General features: G+C 44.2%; 1 protein-coding gene and 1 long non-coding RNA gene across 18 annotated transcripts; one reads left to right on the top strand and one right to left on the bottom strand.

The window, feature by feature from the left end:
• Nucleotides 1-5705: 5705 nt before the first annotated feature.
• On the bottom strand, nucleotides 5706-16807 carry LOC127331516 (uncharacterized). 17 transcript variants are annotated; one of them, XR_011751453.1, is made up of 15 exons: nucleotides 16487-16807; nucleotides 16190-16397; nucleotides 15310-15401; nucleotides 12748-15230; nucleotides 12573-12652; nucleotides 11910-12017; nucleotides 11632-11803; nucleotides 11401-11515; nucleotides 10991-11293; nucleotides 10071-10184; nucleotides 9541-9631; nucleotides 9295-9435; nucleotides 8387-8487; nucleotides 7005-7822; nucleotides 5706-6726 (listed from the first exon to the last, which is right to left on the bottom strand). It is a non-coding gene; the product is annotated as an uncharacterized lncRNA (long non-coding RNA). The 17 variants fall into 17 exon arrangements; XR_011751446.1 differs by having other exon boundaries at nucleotides 7005-7143; nucleotides 7647-7822; nucleotides 9295-9631; nucleotides 16487-16805; XR_011751447.1 differs by having other exon boundaries at nucleotides 7005-7140; nucleotides 7647-7822; nucleotides 9295-9631; nucleotides 16487-16805.
• A 405-nt stretch (nucleotides 16808-17212) lies between these two features.
• On the top strand, nucleotides 17213-19693 carry LOC127328295 (peroxidase-like). The gene is made up of 2 exons (XM_051354904.1): nucleotides 17213-17230; nucleotides 18723-19693. Exons 1-2 carry the CDS (start codon nucleotides 17213-17215, stop codon nucleotides 19476-19478), a joined length of 774 nt encoding a protein of 257 aa, XP_051210864.1. The 3' UTR covers nucleotides 19479-19693.
• The last annotated feature ends 1408 nt before the right edge of the window (nucleotides 19694-21101 follow it).

The following is a 21101-nucleotide window of genomic DNA, read 5'->3' as shown; positions in this document are numbered from 1 at the left end:
CAATATGTATGAATATGTATATAACTTTACATTTGCATATCTCAGTGTTTTAGGTTGTATGCAGCTTTTCGATGCAGAGGCTGATAGAATTTTTAACGGGCACGACCAAGTTCTTTTTTTTTTCCTTTGAGGGGGCGCCAAGTAAGTGGAATTAGATTTTTTGTACGACGGATCAAAAATAGTCTTCAGGTCAGCTCACATATCAGCCCAAAGGGCCGTCATCTCATGTCCCATGCGGCCATTCGGACAGTGGATCGGCTTGCACTAGCAAGTGAAACCAAAGTTGTCACCGTACACAGTTTTAAAGAAAACGCTAAAAAGTTAAAGAAACTGTCAACGTCGCTTTGTCTTGCCAACGATTTATCTTACCGAAGACGACTGAAATGCAAAATGACTGCGAAGCGGTCAAAACGAGATTGAATATTCGTGGACGGCTGCAGATGATCAAATCCTTGCAGATTTTCTCTGAAAAAAAGTGATGCCACGTTGCTTTCTTTCATTATCTCACTGAAGTCAAAATGGATGTATTTGCATTGTTTGTTCGGTTTTCTAGTGGCGGTGTATTTTTTGATAACGGAAATATTAATATCAAGAAGATAAAATAATATCAAGGTATTAGCTGGCTGAGGCATCATGTGTGCACACAACTAAAAGGAAAGGAAAACAAAAAAGCCCGCCAATGAGATTGGTAACCCGTAGCAGTACTAAACATCCACCACCATGACAACTCTCCGATTACAAAAGTGGTTCTACAATGGCAACATCTTTAGGAATAGTCAGTGGCGGAGCCAGAGCAAAACTAATCAGGGTGCACAACTTTTGGCTAACCTAAAATTATAGCAAATTTAAGACACATGGGTGCACATGTGAGTATGGAGAGGGGTGCACGCACTAATTTTTAGATTAATTGCAGGCTTAAATTTTTTTCTACCCGGGTGCATGTGCACCCTGGTAGCTTCAAGTAGCTCCACCGCTGGGAACAGTACACAAGTGTTGTTGTTCCTCGATGCATTGGGTTGAGTACTAGGATGATATAGTCATTCTGTTGATCTTTGATAACACACAAGCAAGACGAGTGACCGGACCGTGTGACAACGTGAGGCAACCTTTGATCCCACCAAAGGAAGTGTGAGGAGATCTCTGATCTCTCTATTTTCTTGCCCTTCAAACATTGTAGTGATAATGGTCCACAAAGACATCGTTCGAGTTGGGAACGTGTATCCTCGAGAGTTGCAACAAGTGTAACGAGTACTGTCACAACTTAAGTTGGATGCCAGCATAACTCTGGTGTGAGAGGCATTTTTGGAGTGCACATTCACGATAATACATTCACATCATGAAACATGAGAGGGATCCAAATTATCGTTCTATGATGTGCCTCACAATAAGGACATGAAAAAAAAATGAGGATGGAAAGGTTGGGAGGGTACGCATTACTGGCGGCTCGATGAGTATTCAACAATTAATTATGGAGTTTGAATGGTTAGTTCTGGGTGATCATCAGTGGGATATTACTCCAGCTGGTCATGATGTTTTCCGTGTGGTTTTTCAAACAAAAGCAGATTTGGTGAGGATGAGAAGGCTCAAACCAGTGTACGTATAAGGTACAACCATTACTATGCATTTTGAGGATTGGACATCTAGGAAGTTAGACAAATGGGAAATCTATGATATCTGGATAAGAGTTTTCGGATGCCTGGATACTTTATGCAGAGATTTCTTAGGCTTACTTGATGTTGGGTCTCTAGTAGGGAAAACAAAAGAGGTAGATATGAAATTCACTTGGGAGCATGGGATCGCTCGTATGCGCATTGGCTGTACCAATCCACATCTTATTCCAAGATATTTGGACCACTTCTATGATGGTAAAGGTTTTGGTATCGAGTTCATGTGGAGGCTCTCGATGGGTCAGTGGTGCCCGCTGGTTTTGCTGATCAAGACGAGAATGATGCCGGTGATAGTATAGATAATGAGGAAGATGCTAATGGAGATGATGATTCTCTTAGTAAGAACAAGGGAGAAGATGAAGAGAAAGAAAATCATAACAATGTAGATGAACAACTAAAAGACAATAGTTATTCTAAAGAAATGGTGGAGATGGTGGAGCACATTCAGTTTGGGTCTGGTCTGGACCACCACTGTGGGTCTCCAGTTTGTCCAAGCTTGTCTCCTTCTCTTAGAGGCTCTAAGTTAGCTCCCTCCAAGAGATGGTATGAGATCGTTGAGGAGGAGGAGGAGCCTGAGATGGCGCGGTCGGTGCCTCAGCGTGACAACAGTTCATTGGGCAAGAGGATGTCAAACCGAGAGAATGGGCATATTCCTAGATCAACTACCGCTACAAATTCCGCTGCCATGGCGAGCTACCGCAATGGAGTCTCTAGCGATCGATGCCACGACAGGATATCGCAGCAAAAGTTCTGGAAGTTTCGCTGCCAAGCCCGGAGGCATCTCTTTCTCATGTTTCAACTTCATTTAAGATCACTGTGGATCACCGATGGCTTCACAGGTCTCGCAGAAGGTTGAAAGTGCCAAGCAAGTGGATGGGTCTGTTACACCGGTGCGAGCGTCTCCATCACATTCGGAGACCCTAATTTCTTTGAATAATTGGTTCGACTCATACTCCACAAGGGAGCATGCATAATCGGGTTGTTTCTGTATCGTCGTCCCATGTTGTTAATACTGACAAAGAGTCTGAGTCCACAAGGGGCACTGGGGTTTTTCTTGGCGGAAGATATTCGAGGGAAGAAGTGACCTCTTTTGGAGGAATTCTGGAGTCGGCGGTGCTTGGTGTGCGTATAAGTGAGCGTATCAAGGCCCAATCAAATGCCGACGCAACCCAGCTGGAGCGTGCTCAACAACATGTGCAGGCTCGTGATGATATCTTATACTCAAGTAATAAAATAACATCTCATTTTACTATTGTTGCCATTCCTAATGAACTTCTACTTGCCCGGTCTTGTTTTGGACATTTAGAAAGGTTAGACATAAATCGTGGTAGTGAGAAAAGTGATTTAGATGGATTTTTTTTTGGTAAGAGGAGTCGAAGTAGAAGCATGATAGACCACAGACCACCCCTTAATTATTAGATATGGAATGTAGAAGTTGTATTAATATGAGTACACAAAAAAATCTTGAGCCGAGGCCCCTAGGGATGGGAGGATGCATGGAGTGGTGGACACCTCATGTTGGACATGCTCAGCGACCTGTACCGAGCACCATACCTTGCCATGGGAAGCCCGACCCGGCCCGAAATTTCCGGGCTTGGGCTAGCCCAAGCATGCCAGTGGGCCGGGCATGGGCCAAAATATTGTATCCTCCTATTTGCGCCTCAACTACCAAGGCAGCATGACCTGGCTTTGGGATGGTCATCGTATACATTGTACTGGACGGGGCAAAGCTGAGCCATCGTATCAACAGAACACCACGGTTAGTTCTCAAGACGCGGCAGGCTGCACTCAGGAACCTCGTTGTGGCGTTCATGAGGCCATGAAGAATGCAAGAGATGAGTAAAAATGAAACAGCTCGTTCATACGTACATATTGGACCGGCCGGATAGATCGGAAGAAGACCGCAATCGCGCCAAGAACCACGCCTTGCCCCTCCATCACCAAGGCACCACCCCTTCTACTTCCGCCGATCTACCAACTTCGTCTTTTTCTACGCGGGGAAAGCCATGACATCAGATAAGTTTGTACAGGATTCATCAATCAGAAAAGAAAAGAAAAAAGCTCAATCTGGAGTGTGTCGCACCTCAGTTTCCTTGCTCCTCCCTCGCGGGCCAGTGTAACCAGAGATGGTGCTTGGCTCCATAGTGATGCATAACAGCATGTCCTCTCCTCTCCTCTCCTCGCCAAAGTCCAAAGTCACAAGTCACGCACGCGTTCCCGCCCGCGGATTTGCCATGGCCTCATATTTGTAGACTCGACTTGGAGGGAAAAGAAACTCGAGTTTTGAGGGAAGCAAGCAGAATTTCAATCCATCGGTTCTCCTCCTCTCGTGGCAGCTTCCACCGACGGATGTGATGGATGTGATGAATAGCCCACGGATCACTGACTTGGCTAATTGGAGCGTTGAGCTGATCAATGGTGTGCTTAATTATTATGGGATGGAATCCTAGTAGTCAATCAAACACATGCGGGCGTCTTGTTTTCTGCATTAAACATGAGCTGGCTGGAGGTCATTCATCTTCCCTTAATTCCGCTCTGCATGCATACACCTACCCAGTCAATCGGGTCAAGCTGGGTGAGGAAGTACATGGAAATAATGCCTGGAACATTAGAAAGAACATGGGGCATTATCATTGAATTCTTACATCATATGACTGGAGATTTTACAAGTTCTTTAAAATTGATTGATATATCTACTTTTTTGCATCAGATTTTGATTGTTGGTTTTGCAAATTTTGGTGGCGGTGCCGGCGCTGGCTAGGCACTATGCACCCCGAGGAGGATCCAACCGACACACGCCTCAGAATGGCCTTGTAGGTGTGTGCCGACAAGGGCGGTGGCGTGGCACGGCGGCGGCACGGCAAGGCAAGGAAATGCAAGGCACGTTGACGCGAAGGATAGTCCGGATACATGTCAGGCGAAGTAGTTGCCTAACTTGCTGTCGCACAAGTATGACGACAAAAACAATTGCCGGACTTGTTGCCGGACATGTCCGGCTGCTTGTCGGGCCGGCGGCGATGGGCGATGACGATGCGGCTAAGGAGACGCCAACCTGCTCGCAGTGAAGAAGCACGGCGATCGACAGCGGCGAGGTTGGGCGGCTCAGGGTTGTGTGCGGGACATAGATTGAAGGCTACATCACGCCTGTACATGGATATAGATAGTTTTGAATATGGGCTTGGATGGGCTCTGCAAGTTTAGGGGGAGGGGGATGTACCGAAGAAGCGTTGTAAGTTTATCCTTAGAAGTTTCAGCCGAGACAGAGCAAATTAATAGTCCCATATGTGGTTATGGACAATAATTATTTGCTCTATACGGTTGGAGCTAGTTTTATGAATGGCATTGCCTTTTCAGCAGTGTTTTGAGCTAGCTAGTGTCATTCAAACAAGGTGCATGGACAGAAATCTCCGTATAACAGCATCACATTTCAAGCAGTCTGAATTTCCGTACAAAAACTTGATCTTAAAATTTGAAATTTCTATACTTGTTGGTGGACTCATGTAGGTGTAGTTTGGAGTGAAATAGGAAACGTTCGTTTCTCTCTTTGATCTGCTTGCTAGGAGGAAGAGATCTGATAAGAATGAATGCTTGCACTGGCAGTTCAATAGGTTGTTTCTTTCTACACAACCTGAAGAGAATAACATTAATAAATTTCTAGAAGCCTGGCCAAAAATGCCTAGAATGATTTTTTTTAGCCAACAGCATGTGTGCTACAAGGCGTCCCACCGCCAGCAAGCCCGAGAGGCCACCTTGGCTGGAGGAATGGTGGATCCCGCCTATGGAGAAGACCAAGCCCTGTGATTCGTCAATACACCAAAATGTTTCGTTTTTAACTATGTGGACTCCTTGATGCTGTCAGGTTTGTAATACAAGGACATCAAGAGGCCAGATCAAAACGAAGCAATTTAATAAAAAAATGTAGAAATGTGATACCAAGATGCCAGGTACAATTAACCATCAAGCAAGAAATATATCGACAAAAAATATATATCTAGGTTCAAATTTCTGCACCAACATTGCACAACAAATTCACTGAACTTGTTCAAATCAACAGCTAACCAAATGCCAGCATCCAACATGCATGTTCTTTTGCAAGACCAACAACAGATAGGCAGCAACAATTCAACACCTGGTGGCATCTAGACAATACAACACTATGCATGCAGGTCCACGACCAGGTTCATTTTATCGAGAAAACGCAAAAACCCTTTGTGTTTCATTTCATTGAAAAGAGAGATAGAGTTGGTTGTTACATGCCTTGTAAAACACAAAATGCAACTGAGTGCATATCCCAAGTCTACGGCAGCATGCCACGAAGGATCTTGCCCAAAGGGCAGCTTCCTCCTTAATGGTGGACACGACTCTGTTTACAGAGGGTTGAGCTCCTCTAGAAACACAGTCATTGTGGTGCTTACATATTAGCCACGGTGTCAGCCGAGTGATGGAGACGAGGCCCTTGCGCAGTGCCAGTCCTGGAGTGTATCGTCCTGCTTTGGTGGTCTGCAAGTTCCCGTAGCCAGGAAAGAACCTCAAACCAGACCTGGCGGCAGAAGCAGCAACCCGTCATCTGGTGTTGGATTTTTTCCATCTCCTGGTCACGGAGGACTCAGCTAGGGTGGTGTTGGAGTCCCTGACGATGCAGGCAGGTGGCGGTCCAGCAGCGGCCCAGCAGCGGCCCATGTTCGCTAGCCCCAGTGGAAAAACATGATAGGCTGTGCAGCTCAGATTTTCCGGATCAGGCACCAAGCACTGCAATAGGTAGAACCCTGGAACGTGGCCTTGTTGCACGATCTCGCAATGTAGGTGCCATCGCTGCTCCACCACCAGGTTCTCAACTTGAATATATAGCATGCCGTTTGCACTCCACATCAACTTGCTCTCTCGCAACACCACAAACGAGTTCCCGGTGAAGCTTCAGACCAGCCAGGTTATCTCCAGCTCATCCTCACTCGGCGCCGCCGCCTCGCCTACAACCATGCGCGAGGCGCACGAGGCCACAACGACCACAACAGCAACACCAACGGAGCGAGCAGGTGCAGATACCCATCATTCCCGTCCCCTGACATCTCATGTACCAAGAGGGAAAACAATCAAACTATTGTAAAATAATCAACAACTCACACAGTTATGCACATTGGATACTTAAATGTGGCATACCATCATGTAGGTATGTTTTTAACTCTCATCATACTAGCAGAGTACGAAACAAAGCTATTTGACATCTGAGCTGGACAACAACACCAAAACAAGGTTCCAACATAGCTCACAGTCCCCGAGGCATGGTACTACATCATTTACAACGTTCATCACCATATATGTTACAGAAAAACGAGGTACCTTTGGGTTGCCGATGCCGTGGAGATCCTGAACAATGGAGTCGAGGTTGCTACGGTGGGCTTCAGGCGACATGGACTCGCCTCACCCAGTATACAGATCCAACAAGTAGTATCAGAATAATAAAATAGTGAACAACCTGCTACAATTCCCAATTGGAATAAACTGGTCATTGGCAGAAATGGATTCACCAGATTCATATAATATTTCCAAGAAAATAATCTCAAATCTCCAATGAAGGCAATTGGGTAGGGATAGCACAAGCAAGTAAGGAACCAACGGGGAATACATCTGGTTAACATCTAGACTCAACCATAATAGCAGTAGTTAAATGTTAACTTAAGCTACAGCTAGATTGCACTACAAGCAACAAGCTTAGTGGCATCGTCTAGCTATATAACAGTCATTCATGTTTAAAAAGCATTTTCTAGAACTGGAACAAGTTACCGTATCTGGATGTTGTTTTCCATCAAGTTTTCATGCATCTTCAACTTTTATGCTAATGGTACCAAACTAAAAAAATTAATTTCTGAAAAGAAAAGCAAGGAGATATTATTATTTTCACTTGCAATCACAATCTCCAAGAGAACCAGCCACTGACTAAGCAAAGCTCCGGTGGAGTGCCTAGTCATAAGCAAGACTCACTAGTCAGTGTTAGCATCCAAGACCAAACAACCGTCCTAACTTCTGGCTGTTACCGGTGGCGATGACCTTGGCATGTGAGGGAAGCACCATGGGCAGTGGGCTTCTCATCACCGCTCTCGTGCAGGCGAAGAGCACATGTCCCCATCATCATGCCGCTTCGCTGGCTTGATCCCTCCCTGGTGAGAGGTGTGGCACCAAAATGCAATCAATAAGCAGCCAGCTCAATACAAGGAACATGTTATATGATTAACTCTCAGCAGCAGCAAAACACTAAAAACATAAAAACTGCAACAACCTTAAATATTTAATTAATAGGTCCTTATGTATAGCAAATATTCTTAACATATCCTGACACATGTAACTTGTTTTGCTGTTACTGAAACTGAAAAGTACTACTACTCATTGGAAAATGCAATTTTCATAAGATCTATCTGCTTGACACGTCTATCACTTAAATGCAATTACTACCAGAAACTTGGCATCAGAGAATGAAACTAGTTAACACATCAAAGTGTTGCCCAAAATAACCATGAATAAATCACTGGAAGCTTGGAATACATTTAGCCAATAGCTTGGAATAACCATGAGAGAAAACAAAATTGTATTGGCATCCTTGATCGAGTACACATTTTTGTTCAGACTCGACAAAAAGACAAGACACAAAGCAGTGTTTATGATGGTATACTGTCTATTGGATAAGCCCTTGGCAGCGTTGATCAGCAAATCAGCAAGGCACTCACCAATGGTCTTGATGTTCCTGAAGGGGGGAGGAGGAGATCCGCACTTTATCTCCTTACAACACAAGTAGACCCAATAAGGGTGAGCATCATCATGTGGCCCGCTGCAACAGGGTGATAAGCACCACATCATGGAAAGTTTGAACTGAATAACAAAACAACAAGAACATGATGTGGCTAAAAAATATTACTAATAAATCACTCTTCGAACACTATCATATTCAAAGCTCAACTAACCATTGACTCGCAACTTCAAATAGAAGCTAAGTATGTATATAATGCCAGCGAAAACAAGTGGAGGAAAATATTGTGAAGTTAATTATTCCCTATAATTATCTCACATCAGTGCTCTTAACAATTCAACAGATGATATTTCATGAGATATATCGATTTCCTATTGATACTCCCGTGTATGTGGGTCTGTACAAGAGCTAAACACGACATCCACGTACATCCATTGCAAAAAGACCTAGAAAGAGGTAATAAATTGTTAATCCTAATACACATCAATAGGCAAGAAATAAAGTAGTAAACTAGTTGCCCCTAATACATATCATCGTAGCAATATTTAATTTGAAACATGACAAGAAAGAAAGTAATAGACTCATACATAGCACCAATACATACAACAATGGGCCCCCATGACGTGTAGCTACCATTTCAATCAGACCTATCAAACAAAGCCAATAACAATACTGCCACAAATTAAACTGATGTTGTTCTACTACAACAACGTCCAGGATCATGGCATAGCAACAAATAGTGCAATAAACTTCACCGCAACACATTATCCTGAAGATATCCATTAATACAACTGACATGATCTAATAATACTAATCTACAAGTGCGCGAAACAAGCATCACCAGGCAAGTAGGATTGCAGAGAAAATCTCGGAACTGAGAGAGGCTACCAGCGCAGCTACCGATGATGGCATCGACGATGATCTGGGTGTAGTGGATGATCTCTATGGTCTTTTCCCGTTGTTGCAGCCATGCATCATGAGAAAGTTGGCGAGATGCTCGATGATGGGGAACTGCACCTTGCGGAAGCGCTTCGCCGAGTAGCATCAGCCATGTGCAGAAGGAATATGTGGTGGTTAGTCGACATTACTGCGAGACCGAAGAGGTATTCGAAACCTAGGACCAGCCGAGCCTACCACCACAGCGAGCCTCGGGAGGCCATCCCAGCTGTAGCACGGCTACAACCACACCAGATCATGCCAGACCGATACACCTAGGGCCATTGGTCTGCACAAGAACAACATAAACAACCATCTGTTTAGCTTGTAAGAAGACAATACAAGGAAAAGTAACTATCCACGATTCTGACAAGAACCACGTCTCGATCATAGTACTTTTCCGAATCTCAAATCTTGATGGCACATTAAAAATTCAACATAGACTACAGAAAATGGAATGAACAAGAAACATTGGGATTTTTACGACCATTGCCTAATGGTATCCAAATTGTCATGGCAGTCAACTAACGTAGCTATACACTAGCTAAACAGTAAAATGGAAAATTGGATCATGCCATCATGTTTTAAACTCTTATCATACAAGCATCGAATATGAAACAAAGCTAGATACACCAATACAAAAACAAGGTTCCAACACGCAGTATTCACTGCACAACACTACAGCACTGAAACTAACGTCACCATATATGTTACAGAAAAAGAGGTACCTTTGGATGCCAGTGTTGACAAGCTATGAAGCTACTGAACGGCGGCGGCTTCAATGTTGCCTCGTTGGTCCTTGAGGACGAGTTCATGGATGACATGTACTACCCCCACTCAGCCTACAGATCCAACAAGTATGTGTTAGAATAAAAAAATTGTAAACAGCCTGGTGATTCTCAATTGGAATAAAATAGCCATCAGAAAAAATTGAACTGGGATATGCCAGATCCATAGAAATCTCAAATCTTCAATAAGAATGAAATGGATTCAATATACAATGGCCTTGATAAATCTCTTTGATAATTGGAGATGGCATCCAAATTTTGGAACAAGAATCAGGATATCTAGAATAAAAGTAACATAATTTTTCTAATGCAAACTTTACAAATGTGCGCTTCATGCTTAGTAAAAATTAATTTAGTTACTTTCTGGAACTTTTTTTTGGTTACTATCTGAACTATTTTCTTAGTTAGTTTCACATCACCAGTACAATAGAACACTAGAATGGATCATGACAAAAGAACTACATGATGTATTTGTCAAACATAATTTAAAACGAGAAAACGCAAAAAAAAACATGTGTTTCATTTCATTGAAAAGATAGGACAATGTTGTAACCTCTTTAAAGGCGTGTAAAACAAACCCTTCTGTCTGTCGAACATAATCTGGATACATGACAAGGCTTTAAGTAAACCTAGAAATGAGTGGTGTTCTAAACACTGTATCTTACATAGCAAAGGAACAACTATTCTAGTTTATTTGTCAATGATTATACGGTAATACTATGATGAGTCATATTTTAACATAAGGTAATAAACAACACAAGGGGAAAATATTGTAGCACGGGTAAGATAAAGCATTTGACTGACTCAAAAAAGAGAGCTTTTAATTTACATAGTCCAAACCTAGCAGAAAGTAGTCTCACCAGTGACAATTGCAATGTCTTGAAGAAGAGCCTTGCACCTTACACCAAAACAAAGAGCTTTAGTAGCAACTATATTCATGATCCCTTAGAGCTTGTTGACAACTTAAGTTGCCAAAGCCTCGCCAGATATGTCCTCTGCAATTGTGAGAAATGCCAATCTCAACTGCTGATTTTCTCCAACGGAGCTTGGATTTCTTCAACTGAGGAGATATTCTAATCAATGACAGGAATTCGGGTATTTTCAAACACAACAATGGACTTCTCAAGGAGTGTTACAAACTGAGAAAGTTATCCTCTATCAATCTGCACAAATGGTTCAAGCGAGTTACCACCTCAGGTCATCATCCCGTAACACTTACTCAACCACAAAATGGAATTGGAAAGAGAGCAGTCCTAGTTAGGCTGCTTACCTACATTGCTTTCCTCCAATCAAGAGAACACCATTGGGATCAATTTTTTTAATAACCACCATGAACCTGGTCTGAACAAAGTCATTGTTGTTTCCAGTAGATGTAGCCACAATAGCTGAAATAGAAGAGCAAAGTCTTTTATGCCATATTCCTTCCTTATTTTAGATCTTCAATAAGAATGCATTACTTATTTTGGATAAAATCCACATATATAGCATCACACTTTCTCACCTTTAATATCCCTCCTAAACTTCACAGGTTTACGATGCACCATTCTTATCTATGCCCTCTTTGATAGATACTGGTTTTTCCCATTAGTTACACTCATCAGTCCTAGTTTCATGATATTATGAGCAAGAACGGATGCCTTCATGGTTACATCGCCTGCTGAGTCATGGTCTTGCTAAGCGACCCCAAAAATGCGATGAACTAATTAATATATGCCTAGAAAATATGTCTAGTTTGTGCATGACAACATACAATATTAGCTCGGAGACCACTATGCTTACTTCACAAATTAAAGCATTCTTCATGGGATCAGCGAGCTCGATTCACCTGGCGTTCATAGCTCCACTTGTCTTTACGGCAGCCAAACTCGTCCAACGCAACATTCCTTCCTGCAAAATCAAGTAATGAGAAAGAGAGGTCAAAGAGAAGAAGAAGCCTTGTATACGAAAGAGAGAAAAGAGCTCATCAGAACATATACAAGTCATCCTACTCTCTCTCAGATGGTGGTTGTTAACTGTGGTTAGCCTAAAAAACTTAACATTTTAAATCTAGAGAAAACCCTAGTACCATAAATAAATCAGATTAAGTGTAGATGAAGCGTTTATTTATTTCTCACAATGCATTAGACTTGCACATAATCAAGCAAGTGTAAATCTTGGGGCAAGCTGGTCTAATCTGATGGAGTGTAGGGGTAGGTGCTCCCTTCGTTCCATATTAATTATCGCGGATTTGATTGTATCTAGACACATTTTTTTGTATAGATACATCCGAATTTGCAACAACTAATATGGAACAGAGGGAGAAGAAACTAGAGAAGCATCATTCATTCACATTTGCACATCACACAATACATTAGTACAGAGTGATACAACTAAGTAAGCAATCCCATTCCCACGTCACAAAAACACTAAGTAAAGAAATTAGTTGGTAGGAGCTAGGCTTACAAGTTTCTCCTGAATGTTCTGAGGATGCTGACGTTCAGGAACCCCCTCCACCCAGAAGAAATTGGTAGACACACTCCTACCTAAAAAGTAAACAAGTTTCACATCGGATGTTGTTTTTTCAAAGCACCAAGCAATGCCAAGAATATTATAGTAGACCACAAAAATAGGAGAGTACCGGAAACGCAAACGAGTGAGGCTCCTCATGCCGCAACAGATTGCTGGACAAGTCCCCGTAGTTAACAGAAACCCGTGTTTTGATAAGCAGCAAAGGCATATGCATCAATGAGAAGGCAACAACATAACTCGCCTTTATATTGCAGCAGCATTGCATTTGTTGAATCACATTGTAGTACAAGTATCAATAAGTACCAGATTAGAGAACAGATGTACACAAAACATTCAAGCAACTTGAAAAGGCCCCTATAATTAACAAAACAACTGATAATTAGTAAATGTAAAATATGTTATTTCCATGCTTCATTAACACACTGGCATCACTTGCATTGCATCATTACCACCACAGCACCGGCACCAACTTCATTTCATTGAAATGATCAATAGGCAATCGAAACTACGAGTGACCCAGATTTTTCAAAAATAAAACCAAAATGTTCCTTTGCAGGGTCAAAATCAAAGGTTGAGAGACCGACGAGGCATATGGCAAAGAAAATGGCAGCCACAATAAAAAAAGACCTTGTGGATTAATTAGAAAGGAAGAGTGCTTAAATATGGCAACTCAAGTAAATCATACAGAAGCACATTTAGGTACTAGCTAGAGAACATTATAAAATAGAATATTGGTAGTTTGGTTACCTTAAGGTAGATAGAATTCCAAGCTATGTATCAAATAAATTGTTTTCCACAACATGTTCTCAATCAAATTTACATTTCTTATAATGGAGCATAAAAATTGAATAAATATTCACCTCTCCTGGACTGGATCATAGAAACAAATACGTAAATCTACTCCCAGCAAGACATATCTGACTAGTAACAATTAATTATTCCACTACTAATAGAACTGGCCGGCATAAATACATTTAACGCCACATATCCGAGTTGAATACAAACCTATTGGTCATGCAAGCACGTGAGGAGACAACGGATACCATAGACTGTAGACATGCATCATCTACAAATTAAGCAGCATCCCACTGAATCGCACTAACCATCAGATAGTCGCAGAGCAAACCGCCATTCGTAATACCGGATTTAACATGACAAAACATGTATAAACAGAATATGCTAACTCAAATGTCTTTCACAGCAATGGCTTCTTTCAGTGCATTTTAGCTTCCACGTACAAACTAACATATGTGAACTAGACATCTTAGGCATACTTACTGAGACCTTGTCTGTAGTAGAAAATACTCATGTTTCATCTGCATGAGGAGATGATAAACAAGAACTAAGAAGTGATTCATGAGAATAACAAGAGAAGGTGCCAAAGAAAGACACTGGCAATGGATTTTTTTTAACTTAACATCCAAAACAGCAATACAAGATGTGGAAGTCGAGATACAACAGAATGATAATTCCCTAAATATCACTCAAAACAGCCAGCAATAAAGGGACTTCAGAAACATGTTGTGCTACTGAGTCAAGCAAAAGAGCACCTCTAAAAATAGTCCGAACCCAAGGAGAACAGAGGACCAAAGGGTTGTTCAAATATCTCCAGACGAAAGAGCCAATAGATATCAACAGTATAAAAGAGGTTTTACACTAGCATTACGGTAGATTCCTAGTACATCATCAAGATGGCGTGCTTTAGTTCTTCAAGAAAGTAAGCTTTTATCCTATGCCATACCACAATCTTGGCTCAAAACATTTAATAGCAGGCCGTAACTGATAATATCCAAAACACAATTTCTAGCAATCAAAACCAAGCAGAGTATGACAGAAGCATTTCATCGTCATCATCATCATCAATATCAAGAGAGAAGAGTTCAGAGCATGTTTATATTTTTTATGTTTGACTTAAGCCATTCAACCTTAGAGGATGGCATGGACCTTATTTTCCATCTTGATGTCAAATATCTACGCGCAGAAAAAAAGTGGTAATCAAACTTGACCAATACGATTTCAAAATTTGCGACCAAATGCAGAAAAACATGACCATTCCACTGCTATCATGAACTCCCACGGAAAGCATGCCACTCTAAAACCAGTGGTTTGCATCACATTGCATGATTACAAGACATTGTGACTATGAACATCATAGTTCGCGTGGTGTTTTGGAGTGGGTCCTGATAAAGACCATACCAGCACTACGTCTCATACTATGGAAAATATGGGTTAATTCTGGATATTATCATAGACAAGTACTCTCTTTGAGCACTACAGAGACACCCAGCCTTAAGAGACAAACTCCATATCCTAATTTCTGACAGCTGGACTGAACAATTGGTCTTCCATATATAATTCCTTGCATTGAGCAATAACATGATGCTGCAACCAGACAACAACATTATGGGTGTAGGGATTAGAATTATCTCAACTCCATACTTGAAGCTGATGCGCGCGAGCGTGTCCATCCTGGTCAGCTCGTGCTTGAGGTTGTCCATGGCCAAGCAGCACAACTGCAGCGGCGACCTCTCCAATGACATCAGCAGCGTGGTGGCTGCCAGGGACGTGGTCCTGAGCTATACCCCTCATATCCTGAAACAAAATAGGACTTACTAGAGAAAATGTGAATATGTTGTCAGTACGTAACCAGAAAATAAGGCTACAAACAGACCTGAAGTACTCATTTGGATCATCACAATTACACCATGATGAATGTGGTGTTTAGGATGCTCGTCTGCATGGGATGTGAATAAAATCATTGACCTGCAAAACACACACAAGCAGATGAGCTCCTTAGTAAGCTAGCTATTCTATTTACAAATAGGCAAGCAAATACAGAAAAGATTCACTTCAAGCTCTCATAAGACTCCCACGGAAATCATGGCGTTTGATGTCAAAACTCAGTGGTTTACATCGCACTACACATTGTTTAATCAATATTCATTACTACAGATTCATATCTAATAAACAGAATGACTTCTGATCACATGGATCATTTTATTAAAATCAGTATTAAGCAGGATCTTGACTTTGAATTTATCAGTTTTGCATGACATAACGGTTTTCCTTCAGCATCGGCAGCTCCAAATCAACAAAAGTAAACATTTATAGTTGTATGAACATAAGGTATAACTAGTCAGGGAATGCTCTTTAACTTGCCAAAGCTAACATGGTCATTATTCACAAACCAGATGCATCTGTCCACATGAGAAAGTAAGCTAACATGGCCTGCTATCGAATTTTGGCATGTCGAAATCGTAAATCGCAGCAGCTGCTCTGAATCATAATAGGATACATGGATCAACAGAGCATAACTGAATTAGTATTGTCCAGCGGCCTTGGGCAAGGAAATTGCAGAAGCTACTACACTGAAACCAATCTGAACCAAGTAAAGCTACGAAACTACACACAGGATCTCTCAGGATCCAAATCGTAAATATCAGTAGAAGCTGAGCAAGATGGTATTTCTCTTATTACACTCCGGGCAGCGTCCTGCAATAATTGGTCTGGCCTAGTAATAGGGAGAAAAAGAGGGGTGAGAGATGGCTCACCGGCTGTGGCGGTTGCGGCCTTTTTCCGGCGAGTTGGTCAGAGGAGACGGCCAGGACGGAGCGGCCTCGTGGTGGATGGCGCCGGATATGGCGGCCAAGGAGATGCCTCGCGTGGAAGACGAGGGGATGTGTCCTAATGTCTCCCTCTGTCCGCCGGCGAGGTTGAGGGAGTGGCAAGCCAGCCGCCTGTCTTGGGGAGCAGGCAGAGCTGGGATAGAAAGGAGAAAATTGGGGGTTAGGGTTTGTTTTCTGACTGTGCGGAGGGAGACGAAGCGTATTAGGAGGAGGAGGACTGACCGAGGATGTAGAGGTCGTCGGCTGCGTGGACCTTGGAGGCGGCCGGTGACCGGGGAGTTGGAGGGACCCCACGGCTGGTGCATCGCCGGCACAGATAGGGTTAGCGGCGGCGCATCGATAAATCATTTGCAGGGGAGGCGCGTGGATGCATCTTTGGCGAGGTGCGCCGGCGGCGGCGCCGGCGCCGGGGAAGACAGGGATGCATGCGATGCGAGGGGAAGCAACCCAACAGTGTCAGTGTGGTAGAACTCACTCACAATTAACGCACTACTAGTACTAAACTGTGCGTCTCTCTCACTCACAATTAACGCAGCACCAAAATTTCATTGGAAATGTAAAAATCACTTGGACTTCTGCCGCCGTGATTACTCCCTTTCAATGAAAAAGAGAGTGCCCCGTTCCGAGTTAACTATTCGCGGCGCCCAAGACGAATAATTCCTCCTTTTCATCCTCATCATATGTAAATATATATAGCATTCACATGATATAATCGATGGGCAGAAGTATAGTCCATGCTAAAATACATTTTTTTAAAGAGAAAAGGAAAAAGCCAACAACGGTAGACTAATGAGGCGAAAACAAACCGTAACGGTTGCATCCTCCGTATTTGTCCCACCACGGTCTAATGCTTTTGAACCGTCACGTACTAAGCAACAGTTTCAAGAAAGAATGCGATGACGACATCGTTTTTGCCCAGACTGGTCTTAGGGTTTCCCCCGGTACTCGATGGGGAGTGAAGAAGGGGTACACCGTACACCCAAAGCCCTTCTGGAAAGACCGGCAGCACCCGCATCTATCGAGCCGACGGGGATTTCTCCCGACCCCCAAGAAACCACTACCACGGCCGCTCCGAAGCGGTGCATCCAACTTGCCACCCACCATCATGCGCCACCACGATCTTGCCGCCACCTTTGATGGTCTCCCTGTGGTCACGAGGCCTAGAAGGCGGAATAGGAGAGCACAACAGTAGTTGGAGACGGCAACGATGCAGTCGCACGGGAGGGAACTGCCTCCACCGCCGTCGCGGTAGCCAACCGGACGCGGCAGTATGGGCACATTAGGCCCCGATGGGCCAGGCCGAGCCTAGATTAGGTCCACAAAGCCCCCGTCGCCCCACTATAGCAAGCTAACTGTTAGCGCCGCCGTCCTAGTGAATGTGGCTGCTCCACCTCCACCTCTAGGGCAGCATTATGTCGACGGTAGGAGAGCCACCGGCCCAGCCTAGATCTGGAACAAGCGGGCACCGTCGTCGCCTTAATTCTTCCCTAGCAAGCACCGAGAAACCCCATCGGTGCTTGGGAGCACCACCTTGCAGGAGCTCCTCCGAGAGTGGAAAGTCGAGGAGCCGGCGACGCACGCCAAGTTTCTTGCGGGGGGAGGCGACGCGGATAGCGAGAGGGGCTTTGTGTTTCGTCAAAAGTTGGGTTGATCGTCCGACTCATGTTACCTCTTCTTTCCAATATTTGCATGATCGATCATCAAATACAAGAAGTGCTCCATCCGCTTCATAAAAGGATATATGTCGGGGTTACCTAAATTCGGATGTGTATCTATATGATAATTTGAAGATGCATCTAAATTTAAACAAAGTTTGGGATGTCGTTTTGTAGACAGAGGTAATATTAGTTTAAGGAAGGAAATTGTGCCATACTACTCGTGACATGTGGGGGCGAGCTCACGGTAGAAACAATTTGACTTTCTTCCCATCGAAAGGAGAAGTTGTTATTTTGTTGTTGTTGCTTGAAATTACCTTTCGCCTACGCATCGGTGGAGGTCGTACCCGGAGCAAGTAGGTCCGGCTAGCTTGTTTTTTATTTATTTTTCGAGCCGACTGTGTAAATTTTGTTTTCTTAAAAAAAATCGCGCGTGTGGTAAAGAAAGAAAGTAAAAAAGGAGGCGATGGAACAAAGAAAGGAGCTAATTAATCCATCCATCCATCCATCGGAATGCGCGCGCGGAGCCGTCGGGTCGCTTCGGTTATATTGAGTCATTGATGAGCAGCGAAGGAGCCAAATTCAAGTACGTACTACTAGTACTACTAGTAGTCATGCATGCAGGGAAAAAAAAAATCCTCAACTTAATTTACCGATGAAATTCTTAGCAAGAGGGAAAATAAAAGGATCGATGGTGGAGAGAGAAGAATCGATCTGAATGAGCAAATCAAAGGCAGCCATTTATTCATTCGTTCCGATCGATTTCATACTCCCGGAGCGTTAATTAAATTGGCTGGTGCCAGCCTGGCGCGCGAAATATCCGGGAGCGTGCGTCCGTGCGTGCAGAGGTATGGTGCGACGCGTCTTCTCATCCATGCGCGCGTCGCCCACACCGTACCGTACGTACCTGGGACGCGTACGTGGAACGGTTCTTCCGGGGAGGAGGGACTCTACCACTTGCAAGCAAGACGCGGCGTGACTGCCGGCTGCACTTCCACCACTGCTTTGTTGACTGTCATGGACAGTACGTTCCTCTCGGCAGACGGGACTCGACGAGCGCAACCGGGAATACCGGGGACCTCCCGGGCCCTGGCTCCAGCCTCGCACAGCTCCAGGCCGCGTTCGCCAAGAAGAACCTCAACACCGTGGACATGGTGGCGCTCTCCGGCGCGCACACCATCGGCCGGGCGCAGTGCCAGAACTTCCGCTCGCGGATCTACGGCGGCGACACCAACATCAACGCCGCCTTCGCCACCTCGCTCAAGGCCAACTGCCCGCAGTCCGGCGGCAACGGCAACCTGGCGGCGCTCGACGCCACCACCGCCAACGCCTTCGACAACGCCTACTACACCAACCTGCTCTCCCAGAAGGGGCTCCTCCACTCCGACCAGGTGCTCTTCAACAACGCCACCACCGACAACACCGTCAGGAACTTCGCGTCCAGCGGGGCGGCCTTCAGCAGCGCCTTCGCCACGGCCATGGTCAAGATGGGCAACATCTCGCCGCTCACAGGGACGCAGGGCCAGATCAGGCTCAGCTGCTCCAAGGTGAACTCGTGATCAGCGTACGAGGATTATACGTCACGTGAATGAATAAGGCCACAAAACCGACGGCCAATTCCACTCTACTATTAGCAGTTCAGCACTAGCTAGAACCGTGTATATATATACGTGGTGCAGCTCAAAATTATGCATGCACCTCTACACATGTAACTATCGAATTCTCTCATGCAAAGGCATAAAGAATTATACTACTTTAATATGTACAACTACAACTACCATTATTGTTCTACTAAACGTTGGCACATCTTATCTTGAAGCAGAGTTTTTTTTTTCTTTCGAAAACGAGGTCGAAACCTCTAGCCTCTACATCGAAATGATCCATAACTCAACTCAACATGACATGTATAGTTTCGCGCGTTGACAATTAGACGCAGGTCCCATCATCAGCCCGGATGGAACTAATAACAGAAATCTACACTCCATCAACTCGTGTGCCACACAAAATATTAAATCTAGAAGTAGATCTGAAGTATGAACCCCCCTGTTCCTCCTGCGTAGCAGGGAGTTCAAAAGCCATTGGACAAGAAATTAGAGGCCAACACATTGTTTTATTATAACATGGGACAACGGATACATGTGCTTTTAGTAAACTGGGCTTGGCTCTAGTGGTCAGGTTTCTTGTGGTGGAACCATTCAGATTCAAGTCCTAGACTTGGCATGGGTATTTGCATTTACCTGGATTTATTCTATGATTTGATTGTCGTTATGCTTTCAGTGGTAGGTGACGTACCCGTCAACAGCGAGACACCAATGGTGACTTCGTTAACCTCAAAATCTGACGGCTCAGTCCCTCGAAGGTGCTCATAGGGGTGAGTGTACATGCGTGTTTGTAAGTGTTTGTGTTGTACTATGTACTACTAGGAAAAGGCTTATTGTTGGCGCACCAAAAAGGCAATTGCCGGCGCACTAGAGCCCGCCGGTGGGAACATGCCGGTGGTAATTGCTTATTGCCGGCGAACCGAGTAGGTGCGCCGGCGGTAACTGCGTTATCCCGACGCACCTGTCTAGTGCGGCGGCGGTAAGTTATACAAGAAAACAAAAAAAATCCTATATCTAGATCTAGCTCATCAACTGTGGTTGTCTTCTCTGCGCCGGTGTAGGAGGTGCAGGAGGATGCCGAAAGATCCCGAGGTTGCCACGCCGGTGTAGGAGGATTAGCCGGAGGTGGTGGAGGAGCCCGGAGGTGGTGGAGGAGGCCAGAGGTGGTGGAGGAGGCCGAAGGACGTCGAGGAGGCCGGAGATGGTGGAGGAGGCCGGAAGACGTCATGGCCATCGGTGCAGGAGGAGGCCATGCAGATGAGTTTGTCGCGGGAGTAGCTCGCCGCAGCAGCCGGAGAAGGTTGTGGGTGTAGAAGAGGAGGAGGAGGAGGAGGATGAGGAGGAAAAGAGGAAAGTGAGGACCACGGGCTGGTTTGGAGTATATATAGCATAGGTTACCGCCGACGCACCAAATATGGTGGTGCGCCAACAATAAATTTTTTCTTTTTTTATCCAAATCTAAAACCTGAAAAAGTCATGTTTCTGTTTTGAATTTGCCGAATCCAACTTTTGTGTTCGTTGAATTCGGATAGAAAATTTCGCGTAGATACATTTTGATATAAAAAAAAGTTTTTCAGTCAT

This window comes from Lolium perenne, chromosome 2 (assembly GCF_019359855.2).
Source record: "Lolium perenne isolate Kyuss_39 chromosome 2, Kyuss_2.0, whole genome shotgun sequence".
In the NCBI taxonomy this organism is placed as follows: Eukaryota; Viridiplantae; Streptophyta; class Magnoliopsida; order Poales; family Poaceae; genus Lolium; species Lolium perenne.
Note: the sequence above shows the minus strand (reverse complement) of the source record. Positions and strands in the feature narration are given on the sequence as shown.